The sequence below is a fragment of the Electrophorus electricus genome, chromosome 19 (genome assembly GCF_041902795.1).
Source record: "Electrophorus electricus isolate QZ-2024a chromosome 19, ASM4190279v1, whole genome shotgun sequence".
Lineage (NCBI taxonomy): Eukaryota > Metazoa > Chordata > Actinopteri > Gymnotiformes > Gymnotidae > Electrophorus > Electrophorus electricus.
In genome coordinates, this window is record NC_137515.1 from 11,306,666 (window position 1) to 11,327,516 (window position 20,851).

General features: G+C 40.2%; 1 protein-coding gene across 6 annotated transcripts; it reads left to right on the forward strand.

Moving 5' to 3' along the window:
• Positions 1-465: 465 nt before the first annotated feature.
• On the forward strand, positions 466-19,745 carry plppr1 (phospholipid phosphatase related 1). Of its 6 annotated transcripts, none has more exons than XM_081702704.1 (8): positions 466-774; positions 7,902-7,979; positions 12,799-12,987; positions 15,232-15,364; positions 16,771-17,021; positions 17,300-17,683; positions 17,917-18,048; positions 18,622-18,759. In XM_081702704.1, the coding sequence occupies exons 2-8, from the start codon at positions 7,920-7,922 to the stop codon at positions 18,622-18,624; spliced, it is 1,152 nt and encodes a 383-aa protein (XP_081558830.1). In that variant the 5' UTR covers positions 466-774; positions 7,902-7,919; the 3' UTR covers positions 18,625-18,759. The 6 variants fall into 6 exon arrangements, with proteins under 6 accessions (XP_081558830.1, XP_081558829.1, XP_081558827.1 ...); XM_081702701.1 differs by lacking the exon at positions 18,622-18,759 and adding an exon at positions 19,055-19,745 and having other exon boundaries at positions 481-774; XM_081702705.1 differs by having other exon boundaries at positions 501-774; positions 17,507-17,683.
• Positions 19,746-20,851: the final 1,106 nt, after the last annotated feature.

Sequence of the window (20,851 nt, forward strand, 5' to 3'; positions counted from 1 at the left end):
TTGTGGTATACTAAAGTGTATCTATTGGGCTTTGGGGTGGCACCGGGCTTGGCTAATGGTTAAGCACAAAGGAAGGAGACTCCCTTTGGAGAGCCAATAAAAGCTGGCCGGGGGTGGAATACTGCGAGAGCAACGCAGCATGCGCTAATCTGCATTCCTTCAGTCTCTTTGTCCTTGTGTCTGCTGACAAACAGAAATAATTAAACAGCTGGTAACACATCCTCTTGGTAATCAGTATATGTGAGTTGCCATAATAAATTAGCCTCTAATGCTAGAAGCAGACTGAGAGCTCATTCTGTATCCTGACAATTTAGTCCTATGTCCGGTGTGTCCCCAAACACATGTGCTGGTGCATACATACTGACAAACATACTGATGCGCGCTGCCTGACGATGTTCGTCCACTCTATGACCCGTTATTAATTGAGTTCCAGATATACTGGGAAGTAAACAGTGACTTTCGATGTTCAGTTTTGTACTCGAAGGATTGGAGGGCTATTCTGCTTGTCTGTATCCCCTTTAACGCTTGAGTTAGCGAGCCGTGTGTGCTTAAGATTCAGGGCCCCGCCTCCCACACTCAGCGTCCGAACCAACTCCTGTAGCGTCCACCATAGCCTCTAATGACTGATCTCAAATCAAGCACCGAGCACTGTGGCACCGAAACGGTGTGGAGGAAATAGAAGATGGAGTAATAGCGACACGTCTTTCACACTCTCCTTCATTTTCTTTGATGGATTTGCGTCTTCACTGGAGCTTTACCTACATCAATTGCACGGTAAGTTGAGAGATGAGGTCGGAGGGGCGAAATGATACGGAAGGAAGAAATAAGCATTGTAGTTGCAACCTGCCATTCCTGCCATTGTGCGTCGAGTCATTTGGATATCGTACCAGTTTCTGTGGTAAGATCACAAGGAAGTTTGAATACGAGTTGCAAGAGAAAATCGCAGTTACGTAATTATTCCTGAAAACGGATTCTTAATAACCTAAAAGCCAGTAATTCCACGGTAAGTATAACCTACATATTGGAGACAAGTGTGCTATCATTGTGGAGCCGTAGTCGGGACAGCCGTTCTGGGGCAGATCTGTACGGACACCTGTCTTCATGGCTTGCCTTGGTGATTGATGATTTAATTTTACAAATAGTCACACTGATCATCAAAAGTTTTAGTCATTTGAGTTACAGTTTTGCACATTTAAGGAGTTAATCAGTTTTCAGCCGTGCTTAATACCAAGTCAATGTTTCTCTAAGCGCAATTAGGTTCAGCTAAACGGCATCGTGGTAGAAGTATGGAGCTTTTGATAGACCTGCAGTTTTGGAAATCAAGATTAGAAGCAATATGTAACAGCTCTATTAACACTTAAAATGTTTTATACCGAACTGATGGCTTATGTAAGGCATGCGATGAATACATATTAATTCCATTTTACGCTACTGCTCTCCGGTGCAGTGCGAATGCCTGCTTTATTTTTTTGCATGCTATATCGTACATGGAGGTCATGGGTTGATTTTAGAGTAAATTATCTAAAAATATTTATGCATATAGTATATACTGTAGCAGTATAGTATATAGTACAAGAAGCCCACTGTCCTTGCTATGATATACACTGAATTATGCCAGTTGCCTCTTGCAACGGCCTACGTCTTGAAATATTTGCGATTGGTTTAGCTTGAAAGCATTGCCTGCCTATCGCACGAGTTCCTTTAAGTGATACCCTTTAATTGCTATGGTTACATAGACTTCCACGTTTGTCATAGGACACAAACGTAACGTAAGGACATGTTCTTGTAAGGTATTTGCGCTATAGTAGTAAGAGTTAATCTTAAACTACTTTAAGAATAAAACTTTATAGTAAAATGGTATACAGTGATTTTCTTCCATGACTAATATGATGGGATATAGCTTTCTTGACTTTCATCTTAAGCAAAACTTTGTTTCTCTGTAATTAATAGTGCACAGGTTTCCCATTCTTGCTTTTGAAACATGGGGAGAGAACCTCGACTTAGAGGGGAAATCTGACCCTGTGGTGTCTTTATCCATATGCCACTGCTTGACCATGTCTAATTCCGTATTGGTTGGTTTTAGAAATAACAACTTTTCGATCCATGTGATTCATGCTTAATTGATGTCACTCTATTTGGCTAATTATTGATATGAGATGCACCTTGGGGCAATCAGTTTAAAAACGACATGCTTAAGGAAACATTTTCTGCTGCTCTTATGTTATGGATATAAACTCACACTTGTTGGGCCCCTGAGCAAGACCTTTAACCTTCAGTTGCTAAGTTGTACTTAGTCATAATTATAAGTTGTGTAATCTGTTTTTTGTCTTTGTTTTTTTGTTTTTTGCTGTACCTTTCTAGTTTCCTTGAATCTTCATTAGCGGTCCACAGAAACAAAACCAAAATAGGGTTCTTATTGTGTGACTCACAATTTTTCAAATTAAGTTACTCATTTTGATCACTACCACTAATTACTGGGCTGTTGAAAGTCTAGTTTATCTGCATGAAAATGAGTGGCATTTTCAGTCATCTTGTGTACCTAAACACTGTATTACCCAACATGACTGTTGATCTTTGGGTTATAATCCACATGTTCCAGTTAGACTGCTGTATGAACCAGATGGCAGTAATGTCATAAATAAGAAGTTAGAGTGTACTGGGACAGTATAATTACTGGCAAATCTCTGCCAACATGTGTACTTACAGCAGATTTGGTAATCATAAATTATTAATCGCTACAAGACGCATTGTAAGATAGAACCCATGTGTCCCATATTATGTGTGTGCTTTTTTTCCATCTTTTCTTTTTTACCCTTATTTTTATTTTTACCCTTACTGTAAGTAACCTGGAACTGTTATGTTGCTTTACAGTGTTATGAGTGACTGCCATTTTGCTAGGGTTGGAGGCTGTTTCTCTTGTCTACCTTGGGAATTAATGCTCTGACAGTGGTGGAAGAACAGGATTTCTGGTGTTTCACAATAATGAAAACCACAGCTGTATTGGAAATGAGATAAATAGAGCAAGACCTGATGCTCCTCAGGTGTGAAGACCAGTGTAACATCGGCTGGACACTGGATGATTAATGACACTGAAAGTGCATGGTGGAAGGTATTGCCCATCTTTTGAGATCTCTCCCAGCCCCCTCTCTGTAGGGCAGATAAACAAAACTCAGTCAAAATTCAAAATTTCCCATATGCTGGTAATGGATTTTCTCTTATTGTTAATTGCTGGCAAATGGAAAGGGAAATTGATGTACAGTGTTCTTGAGGTGTTATATCCAAGTGCAAAGTTTAGGATTTAGGTCATTCAAGATTCTGCTCAACTGCACAAGTCTCTCACAAGTATGCTTTTATTTCCTAAACTGGTCAAAAGGATTTGAAGGCCCACATGTTCCAAAATATCATCACATTGCTTCAGAGGACTGAATTCATAGCTGATGCACTGAAGTGAAGGCTCATAGATAGACCTAATTTTATATTTCCGAGTACTATTACACAAGCATAAATTGTTGTCTTCACTGCTCTAATCTACTTGATCAACTTGACTGATTATCAAGCCCTTATCTGCACCATCTAGTTCAGCAGTATTCCAGGACTGTGGTGATTTACACTTTCCAAAAAAGAAAAAAATGAAAGAAAGAAAATTACCCAGATTATCATGTGGTAATAGTATCTGATAAACATCTGATGTGGACATCCTTATTACCCTTCTAACATCATCATACATCAAAGGTTACCTCATTTGGTATTGAGTAGTGGCATGCTTGACTGACTATAGTCAGTTTTTGCTTATTTGCATGCATGCCAGTGAATGCATGCTCTCAATTTGCTTGTTTATCTACTTACAGCATTAGTGTTTAAAGGTTCAGTACAGCCCTTCTGTTACTGTCCCTCACTACAGTGGATGGGGAGGAGAACGTGTCCATGGTGTCCATGCCAGCTGTCCCTAAGGAAGTCTAACAAACCTCGTATCCCATTATTATCTTTCTAACTGGTATTGCATTACCCTGATGGTAGTCACAGAGATCTCAGTGTAGGCCAAAACCGGAGACTGAGTCGTGGCCAGCCACTTGAGAGAATCTCTGTGTGATTAGGCGGGGAGGGGTACCACGGCACCAGGGAATTCTAAAGGTTAAAGGGTGACTTGTCCCATCAAACCACATTGGATGCTTGAAGGAAACCTAAATCTGAATGTGCAATATTTTCTGACTGTTAATTCTGAATGATTCCCTTTATCTTTTGCCATTTACTCTCTTGATTCTTTATTCATGGTGATTTGTGTCAGAATTCCAAAAGTTTATGCTGTTTCTTTTTTGGAGAGAGCAAATAATAAATCTGTCTTGAGCAGCTGCAGGTTGTTATCTGAAACTACAGAATGCAAAATGATATCTTATTTGATCCAAATCTGGAGTGCCTGCAGTTATTTTGAGTCAACTGAAGCATGATATTTTGAACTTTTCCTAGAACCTGAAGCAAGCCTTAGCCTAATAAAGTTTAATCTAAAAGAAAGACCTTGGTAGGTAGGTAGGCAGGCAGGGTGCTTTTTAGTTAAGATGAAGAGTAAAAGAGATGTGATGGTGCAAGGAAGTGTAAACTTCTCGACACTGTTACACATTTGTTCTAAATTTGGATATAAAATGACACACAGATTATAATTTCACGTATAAGATCGAAAGTGACCTGCTAGAGGCATGTCTGGGAAATTTCATAATGGTGACATTCGGATTCTGTAGGCTGCACAGTGAATCATATTTTAAAATTGTGATGTTGGGCTCAGCATATAATTAAAAACCTAAAGTTAATGTGTTTATATTTAGTATGATGGCTGTAGTATTGTGTCCATTTCTATTTACTGTCCTCACCATGTCAAATTATGTAAATTCTCGAACAATTCCTGGATTTACTAGTTTGTGCAACTCGAGACAGTTGGTTGGATTGTTTTAGAGGAAGAATGGAGCAAATCTTGCCTTTATCAGATTTATATGATTTAAAAAAATGAAGAAACTGACTGGCTTGTACTTGAAGTGCACGCAACTACCCAATCCGGTCAGGTGATTCCATTTCCTTGGCTCTGGCTGGCCAGGTGACTGGTAATCTTTTTACAAACTGACTTGCATGCCATATGAGCCCTAACAAATCAGTTTCCTCTTGTGTGTGATGAAAGACCACTCAGCTTATGACCTTACTACCTTACTATGACCTTACTACCATTTTTTATCATCAGCTTTTTTCTTTATCATTGGCCCAAGGGTTTTTCTTGTTGATACTTTTAAAATTTAAAATAAGAGCATTGCAGGCAGAGTGCAGATCTTGAAACATCCAACCTGGACAGTTACAGAAATGTATTCACATGGGGTGGAATGAAGTTGTTAAGAGTGTATGATTTTCCAATTGCATTGCATTTAAATGCAGTTTGCATTTAGTCATTTATTTAAAACGCATCAAAACAGCAAGTGTTTCTGTCCAAAATGCCTTGGATTGTCTCCCCACTGTCTCAAAGTTTAGTTAATCATGCTTGACTGAGTCTGTGCTTATGGCTAGAGAAATACTAATGGAACAATTACTTGTTAGTTTTCCTCTTGTCTCTATTATAGAGGAACATGTAAGATTCCCCAAGGAGAGGACATTTGGTTGCATATGTGGGCTAAGCTGAAAAGCAACAAAACGTACAATCTCCTGATAAAACCCACTGTTCCTACATCATGATCCATTACCATCATGAACCAATACCATTTTGAAATGCCACAAAATGCAACTGGCCCTACAGCCATCAAACTGCAGATATTTCTGTAGCGTCTCCTGCTGAGACTATTGGGGAAGGGTGGCTGATAGAAAGTGTGATTCCTCTCAGCATTATAAGATGTAATTGATTAAAAAAGAATTAGAACCTCTGGGACTATCAGCACTGTGGCAGCTTGCTCAGGTGTGATGTATGTAGAGTTGTGTTTACCTTATTGCTTTGTTTGCTTGTTTGTCTGGAGCCAGATGCGAGATATTTGCAATAGTGCTTCAGGTTCATTCCAAGCAATAGTGGTGTGCATCTGGGACTCATTCAGGGTAATTACAAGCAGTGAAAAGGAGTTGTAAAAAGGGCCCTATATGGGTATCTCTGTATGTAAGCTACAGCTGTTTCTCTAGCACCCAAATGATGCTCTGGGCTGTAAACCTTCGTTAGTAAATTAATCAGCACCTGGGTTTCTGGCCTAGCAGAAACATCATAACATCAGTCTCTAGCTCTTAATAGTATGAAATCCATCTGAGCATGATGGTCTGAATCCTCCTTTACATTTAAAATGTACAGTCTATTGTCATTCAGTTTTTCAGGATGCTCCTATTAGTTGTATCTTATTAGGCTAACTAGATCTAGGACAAAAAAATCACAGCATGTAACAATATAAAGGTTGTGATGTGCCTTTTATTGTAGTGAATTAAAAACATGCTAGTTAAGATTGCCCTGCATTATTTTCACCAAAATTGTTTATACTTGTTGAATCATGTGAATGCCGTGACTCATAAAAACACCCACAGAACTGTGAGCTGGAATGTCAAGATTGATCAGAATGCTCTCACAACACATTGAAAAATGCTGTAATTTGTTAATTCTCATTTGAAACCTTAGGTGCATAAATGTATTCATTAAATAAAAGAAAATATATTTACAGTTTTTTTGATCCTCAAATGGTAGAATAACAGGTGGGTAATTCTAATGAGGGGGGGGGGGTTTGATGTTTCCTGTTGTACAGCACCCTGCACTGTAAAAATTAGCTCTTTTACATGGCCAGAAAGTTAATCAAAATCAGTGTGCAGGCCAGTGTTGGCCCTACAGTACATTCCCACACTCTGATGTAGGCTCGTGAAACTTGACACACACTAAGGATATACATTGTACACTTAATTCTTCTAAATAACAGTGCTACGGTTAAAACAAAAACCAAATGAAACTCTCTCTGTCTATATATATATATATATATATATATATATATATATATATATATATATATATATATATATAATGAAAAATATATATATACATATAAAATTATTTTTTTTTCATTCATTTATTTATTGAATTACAATGCCTACTGATAGTGACTAGCACTGCTATTCATATAAATAATTTCAAAACATAACGGGAACGAGGAGGCTACATTTACACTTAACCTTGATACATGTTCCACTGGGTTGAGCTGGCCTGAGGCTCTGGCTGGCCGGAGCTGTCAGGCTCGACACGCTGCCACACATGTCCTGAAGTCAGTTAAGACTGGCTGTCACTTTCAGGCAGAGACCAAAATTTGGCATCCCTCTCCCACAAGGCAAGGTTCAGATGAAGGGACATTTATTGGGCAGTGATGTAGCACGGTGTGAGGTGTTGAGCCGTATGTTGGTTCGAGTACAAGCCAGGCCTACCAGCCAGAGGAAGTTGGGGTCTGCATTTTGCTCATTCAGTTCTTTAACACCCAGTATCCTACTTGGAACATAAAGCAGTTACTAAAAGCTGCCTCAATTTTTGCTTTTTTATTTATGTTTTCTTGTATGGTACTTTGAAATGGTCATCATTGTAATCTTCTCTGTTATCTTAGCTTGGGGCTTGTAGCAATCATGCCATGACATACTCTCTTTCCCATGGAATCCTCTGAACTTTTCTAGCTCTATTATGACACATGATAACAATTAGTCAAATAACATCTTGTTTCTTTTAACAAATTCTTAAGTGGGGTTTCTGCTTTCCACAGTCTTTGTGTGTGGATTTCACTTATCTGATCCCCGTATTTATCGTACTCATCTGACTCTTGGCAGTTCAGACAACATGGGTCTATATGAGATAATCTTGTTATAAAATGTTTTCTCTAGTTTATTTATTTATTTATTAATATGGCTACTTTTACTGTTCTGTCTTTTAGATCGGACTTTGAGTGGAAATGGCATCCGACAACATACAGCGTAGTTACTCTATCATACCATGCTTCATATTTGTGGAGGTAAGTTTCTAGCAAAAGAATCCATGTGAAGTGCAAGTTGTTGGTGTAGGGGTAATCTTGGGCTGACCCTGACCCCTTTCTGCACATTAAAAACTGGTTTGAGGACATGCTCTGAGACAATGTTAACATCACAGTGCTGGCTGGGTATTTCATTAAAATTAATCATTAAGAACTGCCTGTTGACCCATCAGAGCCTTCAAAGGCAGTTCAGAGACACACTGGGCAGCGTGGTTTTGTTTTTTATTTTTACTCGATATTCAACGTTTTGCTGTATCGGTAAAGCCACAAATAGTGCATGACAAATGCTCAAAGCGTATATCACTGATGCTGAGGCCTGCCGAGCTATCTTAGCCTCATTGTAGCCTAACTTGGACTTCAGCAAAGTGAGGAATCTTGAGCTTTAGCGATTATAGGTCAGATCGACATTTTAACATTTGAAAGACCAATCTACACACACACACACACACACCAATACTTTTTAGGTTTTGAATTTTGAGCTTGGCAGTTTTGTCCTAAACGTTTGACAGCTAACTAACAACCTGTCAAATGCCAGTGGTCTTGTCCCTTTATCACCCTGAAATTGAGCCATTTCACATTGGCAGGGTACTGTCAGGATGTCAGTACTCCCAGACTAGCCAAGTGATGGGAAGCTATAGGTAAGCAAAAACTCTGTTGTGCACATATGAGTGTGGCTGTTTATAAGCCTTTATACAAGGGACAGGGCCAAATGTGATAACAAACATGCTTACACACATTCCCTGGTAAATGTTTGTCTATGCAATTTCATTTTCCTTCATCTTTCCACTCTTGACCTTGCTCTGAAGTTTCAGAAACCAAATGTGAAAAATGATCTTGCATCCCGCTGATCTCTCATGGTTGTGGTGTACTGTTAGAACGCCAATAGTTTTCTAACAAATTATTTTTTGGACTTTGATGACAAAGGAAAAATGGCATGATATGACTAAAGCACGATCAAAGTGAACCTATGTGGTTGAATATTTTTAGCCTTCTCTTTGTGATGATGCTCTGCTGTTCTCCCATAAGATAATGATGAACAAAACACTTGCAGTCATGGAATTTGGGTCACTGTGATGCAATGCAATGCAAAGGCCAAAAACGGTGATGGCATGATATATATTGCACTACCACTGTGTCAGTTATTCCTGCCTTCATTCGAGTAACAATCCTGCCCATGTAACGGCCTTCTGACTGCAAACGCTTCGCAATATGGTGACATATGCTTGACAGCTTCCCCTCCAGTGACTTGCTGTGCAGGGGCTGGAGTGTTTCCACCTTCTGGCAGCACTCTTCCTGTTTCTGTGGTCAGTCACTGAGCAGGCTTCCCACGCAAACAGAAAACAACAACAACAACAGTGGCAGCAGCAAAACACAAACACCAAACATGAGTGGGACAGTCTGTCTACGCTTGCTTCTCAAAGTTTCCCTCGATTTCTCATGAGCTTAAAAATGTACATAGCACATGACTCACATGCTATATAGATTTCAAATTTATCCAAGTAATAAAAATGGAATTAAAAAAATGTAAAATAGTGTGTGTGTGTGTGTGTGTGTGTGTGTGTATTTTAGCTAATGAGCTGGCCACATGCAGACTGACTACCACAGGTACTGCAGGGTAGCTCGCACTTCCAGCGTGTCACCCCCAGGGATCATGCCACCCCAGTCCTCCTCACCCTCCCTAATGGGGGCAGCCACTACATCGAAGCAGACACTGCCATGCATAAGTAAACATAAAATATGGACTGTGCATGGCACTCTGCTGAGGTAGGCTCTCGCCAATACTGACAGCTTCATACCTGGAGAAAGGCAGAGCCATCTGTTACTGGCTGCATCTGAGCTGGGCCAGAAATGCTACATGAAGCACTGGCACTCCCTCTGAACTGCCGTTTGTCTGTAGTAACAGCTAATAATTCTTTTACATTTAAAAAAAAAATTGTCACTGTGTGCCCAGTGCTTCCATAAAGTATGGTCCATGTTTAATTATTGATGGTAGAGGTAATTATTTGTAAGTCTTCAGGTATGGTTATAGTTTGTCATATTGCCACAGTACCACTAGGCCTTTTCTGCATTCCCAAGTGCTATAAAGAAGCCTAATTTGATAATGTTCTGCACATACCTGAAACAAATATCTCAGTTTAAATGCTGATTCCCCACTGCAGGTGTGTGGCCACTTCTTCACTACTGTGGAACAATGTGTTATGCTCGCAGTGCTATTCTCTGTCTCAGCTTTCTTCCACCTTCGCCACAACAGAGCCGTTTACCCCAGAACAGCTGCAGTCCAGTGCACAGAGTAAATAATTCATCCCCAAACCTGCTCTCTAGCCCATAACCCCCTGGGCTGTGCTGATGGCCAGGACAGTCCTCAGGCAGTCGTAAGGGGTAATGTAATGTACCACAGACAGACGGAGAACTGGAGATTCATCAGTCTGCAGGGATGAAATTAAGACATGACATTGGTTGTAAGATTATTTCATTTTATTTATTTATTTTTTTACTAGAAGGAAGGACATGAAATATAGCCATTGTGTTTAGACTGTATTGCAGTTAACTGGGTAATCTGAGACTGTCCAGTGTTCAATTGATTTCCCAAGAGATGAAGTGTCTGAGTGTCTTCCTCCTTTTTCACTGTGATTGTATCTCTCCTCTTGTCTGTATGTTTTGCCTCCTTGTATCGTTACTTCTCTATATGTTTTGCCTGCCCTGCTGTTTCCTTTTGCATTCTCTACCTTTTGTAGGAAGTTAGATACTGCCCCCTGCTGGAACAAAATGTGCTTCACAATAATTACCCCAACCCATGCGTGCTCGCTCTCTCTCTCTCTCTCTCTCTCTCTTTTCCATAAAACTCTTTTTATAGAGAAGGTAATAAATAACAGAGCTGTTCCACAATATGTTTCTTTCTGCCCACTTGAACGCAGATTAGTCTGTAAACCATGAAATCTCTTCACGATCATTGAGACAATAGAGGACAGTCTTTAGCATACCCTTTCACCAGCTCTGCTTATTCAGACAGTTCGCCCATGATGAGTGTACATCTTTTCTTGGTTTCTGTCAAAGGTAGAATCTTCATTGTAAGATGCTTGCATTTGCTGTGATTAGATTAGGCTCCAGAGGTGCAGGTGTTGCCCGCTGTATTATACAGATTACAGCCGAAAGATGCTAAAATGATGGAAGTGTCTGAGGTGGAAAGATTATAGTGGTAATCAGTGACATGCAGTGACCTTAGATGACCTAAAAGAATACATGTCACTCTTTAGTATTCAGATTATTCTTAGAATATTTAAGTGGGTGTTATACCTATGCTAAGGTTAGTATAACACACTTTAACTCTCAGTTCATTAGTTCTTTAAGTGTTAAGTGAGAAATCCCACCTTTTGTGGTTGGTTTAATATACATGTTTTTTTTCCCCTTTTAAAATAAATAAAAATCCCTGTCAACGTTTCTAATTTGGTCCCATGGCTTATCCTGAGATGACCGGCTGGGCTGCTTACACTGGTGTCTGCGGTGTCATTGATTACTGCCACAAAGTCCTAATGAGCCATATAAACGCCAGGGGGTGCACTGGTCTTGAGCATTCAAAGGACAATGTCTTTCTTTTTTGCCTTTTGAATTCTTTATGGAAGTTGCATTGTGGTAGCAGTACACACAAGCAGGGAGCTGGACTCCTTCCCTGACATGACACTCTTCATCAGGAGTGCTGTAAACTTGTCTTGTATGGGTATGGCTGACCTGACGACTAGTGGGCAGCAAGCTTGAGATGTTTGTTGGCCAAAGTAATTGGTCTTTTCTTTGTAGCTTTAGAGTGTGGGCAAAAAACTGCTTTCAATTATGGCGAATGGCACAATGTAATGACTCGAATAAATTCAGTTATAAAGTGTTACTTACTTCCAAGCACAAGCTCCAATAAGGGAAGACAAGGTTTAAAGTTTAGCATTCATTTGTTAATAATAATAATAATAACAATAATAATAATAATAATAATAATAATAAACTTTATGGCATGCTTTTCCAGCCAAGTTTACAAAGTGCTTAATAAAATGGGTATTTGTAGACCCCCAGGTCTGGTGTTCTGGACACTGCAGGATATTTCATATTAATCCCTACCAATGGTGGAACTTGGTCCCCACCAATGGTGGGACAAGTTTTATCAGAATCCAGCAGTTCTGTGTCGGCGTCAAAATTTCATAAGATTTGAATGCATTCTGCTTTAGTGGGACAAAACAACCCAAGCTGATTGGGAGGCACTATGAACAAATGAGGAAATGCAGATTGCTCTCCTTTATCCCCTCAAACAACATATTTTCTTTCTTTTTACATATGCTAATGAAATGAAATGTGTTGTCTTTTGGCTTTGGAAAAGAAGACCATGTCATTTCATTTGAAACAACCATGAAGGAGAATAACCTGATTTCTCTGTGTGGTGAGGGGTTATGGTTACATAATGTCACTGTTTTGATGCATTTTCTAGAGGAGCCCTTTGTTGGCAGACTACAGAGAAAGGTTTATATAACCATTTACCCAGTGATTTAGAGCCTGGAAGAAAAAAAAAAAAGGGGGGGGGGGTGTTGTAAGAGAAACTGCAGTGTGGGATGAGGGAGTAAGAGTGAAAGATTGTGTGTGTTAGAGATACTGGTTTTGAGTATGATGGTATCTGCAGATGTGGCCTGACTGTATAGCACTAGTTTTAAAAAATTAGTTGCTGAAAGTGCATGTTTTAGTATGATATGGAGATGACAGCCTGTCTGAGACGAGTTTTAGTATGATATGGAGATGACAATCTGTCTGGGGTCTGTTTTGCTTCCAGTTGGTCATCATGGCTGGCACGGTGCTGCTGGCCTACTACTTTGAGTGCACCAGCTCATTTGGGATCCACATCCAGGGCTTCTTCTGCAACGATGCCGACCTGATGAAACCCTACCCTGGCATGGAGGAGAGCAGTTTCATCCCACCACTCATCCTCTACTGCGTGGTGGCTGCCACACCCACTACTGTTGTGAGCAGAACGGCGATAATTTTTCGACTTTTAATTCCATGGCATTTAGATTAGTGCTTGTAGACAGGAGCAAACTGAAAGTAGAATCATCAGGTATGTGAGGTTAGACATATATTGTGTGCAACATACACTTGGTTAAAGGCTGCACTTTTATTGACCATGGTGTTTGCAAATACCTAAGAGGTGAACAAAAAAAAAAAAAGTTGTTTGCCTTTCGAGCAGGTGAAAGGTTCTAGAAAAATTCAGGCCTATGATTTCAGCATATGAACACAAGAGGGCACTCTATCTTCAGCCTTTACTGTCCTAAGTATAAATCAGTGCGGCTCTGAGTATGAGACAGGAATCAAACTGGGAGCCATTGGCCAGTGCCTCTTGGAGAGGGTGATGATGGTGAGGGTTACACTTTACCTTTGTTTTATTACCTTTATGGATCAAAGTGAACTTAATGAATGGGAAATTAAATTCAGTGGCTGGGCATTGAAGCACTCTTCACTGTATTTTATGCTGCACCCAGTGCCCCATGGTGATCCAGGATCCATATGGCTCATAAAGCACCTGTCTCTAATGAAATATGACAGGATCGGTCTCCATCCCATTTGTTCTTGGATATGATCAGTTGAAAGATGGCCCTCATTTTATTACCTCCCACCGGACTTTTGTCCAAAGCCAATTCAGGTGTCCATGGGGTAAAGATATAGTTACTGTAGTTTGAATAATACTGAGTCAGATGATATTAGGAGAGTTATTTTCAGGAGGGATTTTTATTGAAAATAGATTAAAAGAAAATAGGGATGTCCTGATCTGATCTCAAAGATTGGTATCAGGGCTGATCAAGGCATTTTTTTAACTGATTGGCATCTGCTTTATTGAGTGCGACTAAGCCCAATCCTTTTGTTTGCGATCCTTTTTGATCAAAGGAGTGTCATAAACGGAGAACAAACTGCACCTAAACTGATTGCAGTGTGGAAATATTTTAAACTGGAGAATGAAACAAGTCCAACAGCCACGTGTAATGTCTGCAATGCAAACATTTCGCAAGGCACTAGCAACAGAGCTATGTGCAATACTACCAATTTGATACACCACCTAAACAATAAAGGCTGCCCCAAAGTAACACACTAGAGGAAACTTTTAAAGGAAGAGAGAAATTTTCTCCAGACAGCAACATGGCTGAAAAGCTTACATAGAAAGTAATTGAAGTCTTTGCATTGGATGACCAACCTATCTCTGTGGTAGAAAATACAGGTTTTCCTCGTCTTTTGGAGCCATTGCAGAGCATGTAGAACAAGCAGTCAAGGAGATGTTGAACACTTGGGAAATAGACAAGCAACGGGTCCGTCATTTTGTGGCACAATGCAAGAAACATGAAAAAAAGCAATGGATTGTCAAGCATGTGCTGTAACTGTAATGTACTTGAAGTGTGCACTGTGCAATAGTATTATCTATGAAAATATAAGTATTGGATTGAGACTTGTTATTGGAAGATACTCATTATTAAATTCCTTGGATTGCTATTGGGGGCAAAAAAACCTGATTGGGACATCCCTAAAAGAAAAAAGATTGAAGCTTCTTCTTTTAAATTAGTTATATGATTGGCACATCTCCAATAAGTACTTGGCTCATGAGTTATAATCACTTTATGAAGTGTTTGATTGAGACTGATATAATAACTCAATGAGTGCCTGTATTGATACTCTTTGGGAAATATGTTGTACTCTCATAATGAAACATTTAACATTTTAATTAATTTTTATACATTACCACTTTAACCACTAAAAAGTATGTTGCATGGCCTTGTGTACCACTCTGTTGGTTGAGGGTTACTGATTTTTACTTGCACGAAAGAAAATCATGAGAGATTGACCGCCTTATTTTCCTGCTTTGAGCCTCGTCGAGTTGATAAAACAAGCTTTTAAGAGGTGCACTAAGGACTAAGAAATGCTAGTCAGCTAGAGTCAGCTAGTATATAAAAAGCCTTGCTGCTCCTGTCCTTTGGCATAAAATGCACTTATGTCGCAGTCTTCTTCCCTTCACCATGGGCCCAGTGATGGTCAGGAGACCATAGATAGAATTAGGTGCTGGTGACCTTCCAATAGATATGGTAGATAAGCTGCTTTTCAGTGGGAATGTGTGGTTGGCATCTCAGGAAAATCCTATATTCTCTACCATTTGAATTTACATTAAGTATATAAATGTGTTCATATGTCCATGCAGTACAGATATGATGTTTTCATTGTTTGGTAGATCTTCATTGGGGAGATCTCAATGTACATCATGAAGTCAACCAGAGAGGCCCTCATTGCCCAGGAGAAAACCATCCTTACTGGGGAGTGCTGCTACCTGAATCCACTCATTCGCAGAATCATCAGGTTTATTGGTGAGGGTTTTTTTTTTTTTTTTTTTTGAGTGTGTGTAAGCTAGAGTTTGTTGTGAGAACCATGTCCTTTTTAATGGAACAACTGCACAAGCCACAATGGAGGTGGACACAAAGGCCTTCTGTTCTCTTTGGATTTATTTACTTTTTTTCTATCCCCTTTTTCTTCCCAATTTATTTTGCCATTTCCCACACACTGGCTAGCTAGCCTGACCCATACCTATCAACAGGGTGCAGCAAGCACATGATTCCGCCAAGATGTGACACCAAGCCACATATTTTTGATGAGCTGTCTGCTACTATATAGGGCAGCTCAACACACACTGAGGTAAACTGCCCTTTGTCAGCAAATGAGAACACACAGATGTCCATGATTGGCTAGTTTCGCAATGTAATGCCATGCCTCCTACCTAGAGAGCAGCAAGAATTTGCTCCTTTAGACTCCCAGCCACAGATGGCATCATCAGGGGTTGAGCCAGTAAACTCCTGATGATGGGGCAATTGCTTTTCTGTTGAGCCACATTCTTTGGATTTTCAGATTTGTTCAATAATGGATCACATACCAATTTTCAAGAGCCAGACTTTTCGAACTCTGTACATTCATTTAGGAAATACAGCTTTCAGTGTGTTATGAAACTATCTTAGCAAAATGTTGTTTTTTCCTTCTTCCTTGTTTCCAGCATTTTGATTAGATTTTCAGTGTGCCTTCACCTCTAATGTGCAGCAAGGGTCTGCTATAAAATAAGCTAACACCCCCACCATTATTTGACCCTGATGTATAATTCAGGAGAGACTTGAGTATTGGTGTCCTTTGAGGCCTGCTATAGCAATGATGTGGAACATTGCATTGCATCCTTTTCATTGAGCTTGTAGACATTCTCCAAGACTGTAGACCAAAGATAATCCCCCCCATCTCTAAGTCTCACTCTCTCTGTCTTTCTGTCTGTTTCTCTCTCTCTCTCGCTCTACCTGCCTGTCTCACATGGTTCTAGACTTCACTCGTCAAACTCTTTTCTAATGACGACCTTCAGACAATGAGAATTATAACACAGTACTCTCAATGATGCGCAATTTTACACTGAAGCAAGTCAGATAATATCTCCGCTTACAAGACCACAAAAATGAGAGGAGTGAAAAGAGAAAAAAAAAATGGAATGGGGAAGCACATATTTAAATTCTGTTTAAAAATTCACAAATGAAGACCATTGTTCTGCTTCCATTTTGTAAACATGTTCAGCAGGGTATGGAAATTGTACACTCTGCAAAATATAGAAATGGAAAAACCAAACGTTTAGCCATTGGATTTCTATTTGTGCTCCCTCGAATCTGTAATCAGTTTGGCTGCATTGAATGCATTGTGATTGGGAGTGGTGAGCTGACGCTGAATGTGCCGACCTCTCCTGTCACAGGTGTCTTTGCATTTGGCCTGTTTGCGACAGACATCTTTGTGAACGCCGGGCAGGTGGTGACAGGCAACCTGGCGCCCTACTTCCTCAGTGTCTGCAAGCCAAATTACACAGGCATGGAGTGCCGCTTCAGCCACCAGTTCATCTCCAACGGGAACATCTGCACGGGCAACCAGGTGGTGGTGGAGAGAGCCAGGAGGTCCTTCCCATCTAAAGATGCCTCGCTCAGTGTCTACTCTGCTGTCTATGTCACTGTAAGAATCCGATTATTTTCCCCTTTCTCCTGTTGCAACCCACCCCAGCAACTTTCAGCGCCCAACAACAGAAGTCATATTATCAAAGCTTCATTTAAATTCTGAATGGGCTTTTAGAAGCAAATGCTCTTGGCGGTGTAAAGTGTGCCCTGCATTGTAATATTACCATGTCACATTTGAGCCATAAAGAGCATGATGTTACATTGCTTGTGCGTCAAGCATCAAAGTCTTTGCCATAGATAGGCATGTTTTTTTTTGAAGGCATGTTTTTTTTATAGGAAGCAGTGACAGATTATTTAAAGGACATCCCACGGGCTGCATCAGTTGCCAAGATGTGGATCATTTGCTCCCATGGCCTCAATGTCGTCAAGGTTGCACAGGCTGTGTGTGAAGTAAATCGGCCCACCTCTTTCTATGGCGTGTGTGGGTGGTTGTACGTGTGTGTGGGTGGGTGGGTGTGCGCGCGCCAACCCACCTTTTTTCAGATGTACATCACGAGCACCATTAGGACGAAGAGCAGTCGTCTGGCCAAGCCAGTACTCTGTCTGGGGACTCTGTGTGCGGCTTTCCTGACTGGTTTGAACCGGGTCTCTGAGTATCGCAACCACTGCTCAGACGTCATTGCTGGCTTCGTCTTGGGAGGCACCATGGCTCTTTTTCTGGTTAGCTCACTGCTTTACAGAGCAAAGTGCTGCATTTCATAAACCATGTGAATTTTCAGCTCTGCCTTTTGCATAAGCCACTGTCAAGCTCTTGAGTCATGTTTACCAATGCATAAAGCAACTTGATTGGTTGCCAACTTGATGCTTTCTACTATGTGTTCTGTGTCCGTCTGGAGCTTTGCTGGCATTTGCCAAGTCAGTTGGTGGGTTTGAGTATGCGTCTTGCTTTGCAGGCACTGTGCGTGGTGAACAACTTCAAAGGGGCCCACTCAAGGCCCGTCAAACGGAACATAGAGGATTACCGCAGCCTCCCACTGATGACATTTCCCCGCGTGGAAAGTCCTCTCGAGACCCTCAGTGCCCAGGTAGAGCTGCCCGAGTCTGCCCCCTCACATGCACAGTGCCAAAAGCTTGTTTAACATGGGTGACTCACGTTCCCATCCTCTGCTTCACCTCCCATGTGTCATGGCATATGAACAGGCCTTCAGTTGAAGCATTGTGAGCAGTGGGTGGACATGAGACATTCAGATGTCAAACATTATATGTGATTGTCAAAATCCATGAAGTGTTCAACCTTGATCAGACTTGGAAACTTGTCTGAGTTCACAATAGCTGTTTTCACCATGGGTGTCTGTTGTATTTGTGCAGAAGCTGTAATATTTAGTCTGAAGTGACATATTTTAGTTCACACCCTTTATTTGCCTTTCATTTGTTGTGGATTCCATAACAGTGTGTTTTTTAATGGTCATGTCACCCTGAAGCGCGTCCACTGGTGACCCACTGCAGGCACACCCTTCTTGCATCTGCTGGAGCACAAACAAGTCTCCCATTTATTCCTGTTAAAACTAGGCAGAGGGGAACCCAGGCTTGCATTTTTATCACAAGCAGCAGGGAGATACAATGGTTCTTCTCCAAATTGATTTTGACATCCTGTGCAGTAGGGAAAATCCATGAAGACAGCCCTATTGACGACCAGCCAGCCAAACAGACCTTCTGCTCTAACGGGCATCTGTGCTTCAGAGTGGGGCGGAGAATTCCTCCACACTCTTGGCAAATGCAAGAGGCACAAATCCACCAGCGTATCACAATTCAGGATGGCCCGTCAGGGAAAATGCCATGCGCGATGAAACCCAATGTGTGTGGTAAGCCGAGGGGAAAATCAGGCACCCTGTCATCCTGTTCTTACGAAGATGAGCAAGACATACAAAATGGTTGATTCGGGAGGAAATGGGGTCGAAAATGATGCCTGGCTCTTCTCTTCTTCCATCTCACTGTTGTGTAATCAGACTTTGAAATGGGGTGGGGTTCATGCAAAGTGACAAGGAAACCTTGGTGCACATCACTTTGACTCCAGTCCTTTCTGTCTTTCAGAACCATTCAACATCAATGACTGAAGTCACTTGACTAAGGGGCCGGCACAGAGTCACCTTCGCTTCACCTCAACACTTCTAGGCACAAGATGTTTTTGTACTGTCGCATACTGTATAAACAGACAAATAAAGAATAGTATTATGTTGTACCAAGTTAGAGGCAGACATTTTGTACATTTTGTAAAAGACAGTGCTGTAGCTTCCTCTTCTGTTTTCTCTGATGGATTACATGCAGGAGGTAAGCCTTCCTTGCCATGTTTTCATCAAAGTCAAACACAGTCTATATATGATATTGAAATGTCGATGTTGTTATGTGGTATTTGTACAAAGAATTATTTTATTCCATTTTTTTCTGTAAATTTTTTGACAAAGATCATCTTTTTTGTATTATTTTTGTTATCTGTATAAAACATTTTGATTAACTTTTGCCTGCTGTTTTTCCAGGAATGTTTTTGGTATTCCTATTTTTTGATGTAAAATTATGTAAAATACACATTGAATTGTGATGCATTAATTTTCCAATGGCATCTTTAAATTGCCATTAGCTGAGCATGAAAGTACACAGAATTGTTTGACAAACTGTTCCTTTCTTTCCCAATTGTATATTGTTTTCATTTGCGGTTTGCATTTCATTTGAAATGCTACATATATATTTTTTGATTTGTCTGTCAAATAAATAGTCTGTTGCTGAACTCCCTGTACAGAGCATGGCTTTATTTGATAGCACAGCATAACTGGGTCTTTTGACGCTGTTATGCCTTTTGGCTGAAACATGGTATTTTGATGACTATGTAAAAATTTGACATGATAGATATTTACGTTGGTCCTAATAACATTTATTAATTTATCAATCTAAATGATTATAGGATTATTTATAATGGCTCAAAGTCACTACGAATAATCATTGATGCTATTTACTGCATTATTTATCTATATCATCTTTAAGGTTTTGTTAAGATTCATCTATGAGATGCTAAGCATCTCTGTGAGAAATCTTTGCTCTTTGAGGAAAAACTAGTCTGTAAAATACCTGTGAAATACTTTTCCCATGGTATAGTGAGGCATGTATAGTACAGTAACATCAGTTTTCTCCACATTTTTTACAAACAATTTTTTTCTTTCTATTTATTCTGCTCATTATTGTTTATATTTGCTATTGGAATGTCCATTGTCACCAAGAGGAGGATGCCCCCTCACTGAGTCTTGGTTCCTCTCAAGGTTTCTTCCTCATGCTCTAGGGAGTTTTTCCTTGCCACTGTCACCCTTGGCTTGCTCACTGGGGGAATTGGACACAGACATATGTAGAGCTGCTTTGAGACGATGGCTGTTGTACAAAGTGCTATATAACTACATTTGACTTTGGATTTGTGCACAACCATACCACTACAATGTCAATATTAATGTCTATTACCCAAGTCAGTAGTGGTCCTACATTCAGAAATTGACCAGTTATGAACACAGTATAGACTAATGATATGATTATTTCCATTATTTTTCAGTTCTCTAATATGTTAATCAAATTCAAGTCAAATCAATGTGTTCCAAAGAGATGGTTTAAGACTTTGTTTACTGCAGATAAGATTTTTATGCTCTTTTGAAGGTGACTGCATTCAGTTATAAGCAGGCTTTTAAATGTTTTTTATGTGTCCCTAGTTGCAATAAGCCTGGTCTGCATGTCCTTTGCATAGCTTTATTGCATAGCCTGCAGGCTCACACCTCAACAGAAACAGTATAGAACTAAAGCCAGGTGTGTGCTATTCCACATGGAGAACACCAGTAACCATAACCCTATGAGCTG

Bases quoted from the DNA above. Each gene is read 5' to 3' on its own strand.
- plppr1 (XM_081702701.1), top strand. From the start codon at position 7,920: ATGGCATCCGACAACATACAGCGTAGTTACTCTATCATACCATGCTTC. The intron at 12,988-15,231 runs GTGAGCAGAACG...ATTGTTTGGTAG, and splicing joins CTGCCACACCCACTACTGTT to ATCTTCATTGGGGAGATCTC. The intron at 17,022-17,299 runs GTAAGAATCCGA...TTTTTTTTATAG, and splicing joins ACTCTGCTGTCTATGTCACT to GAAGCAGTGACAGATTATTT.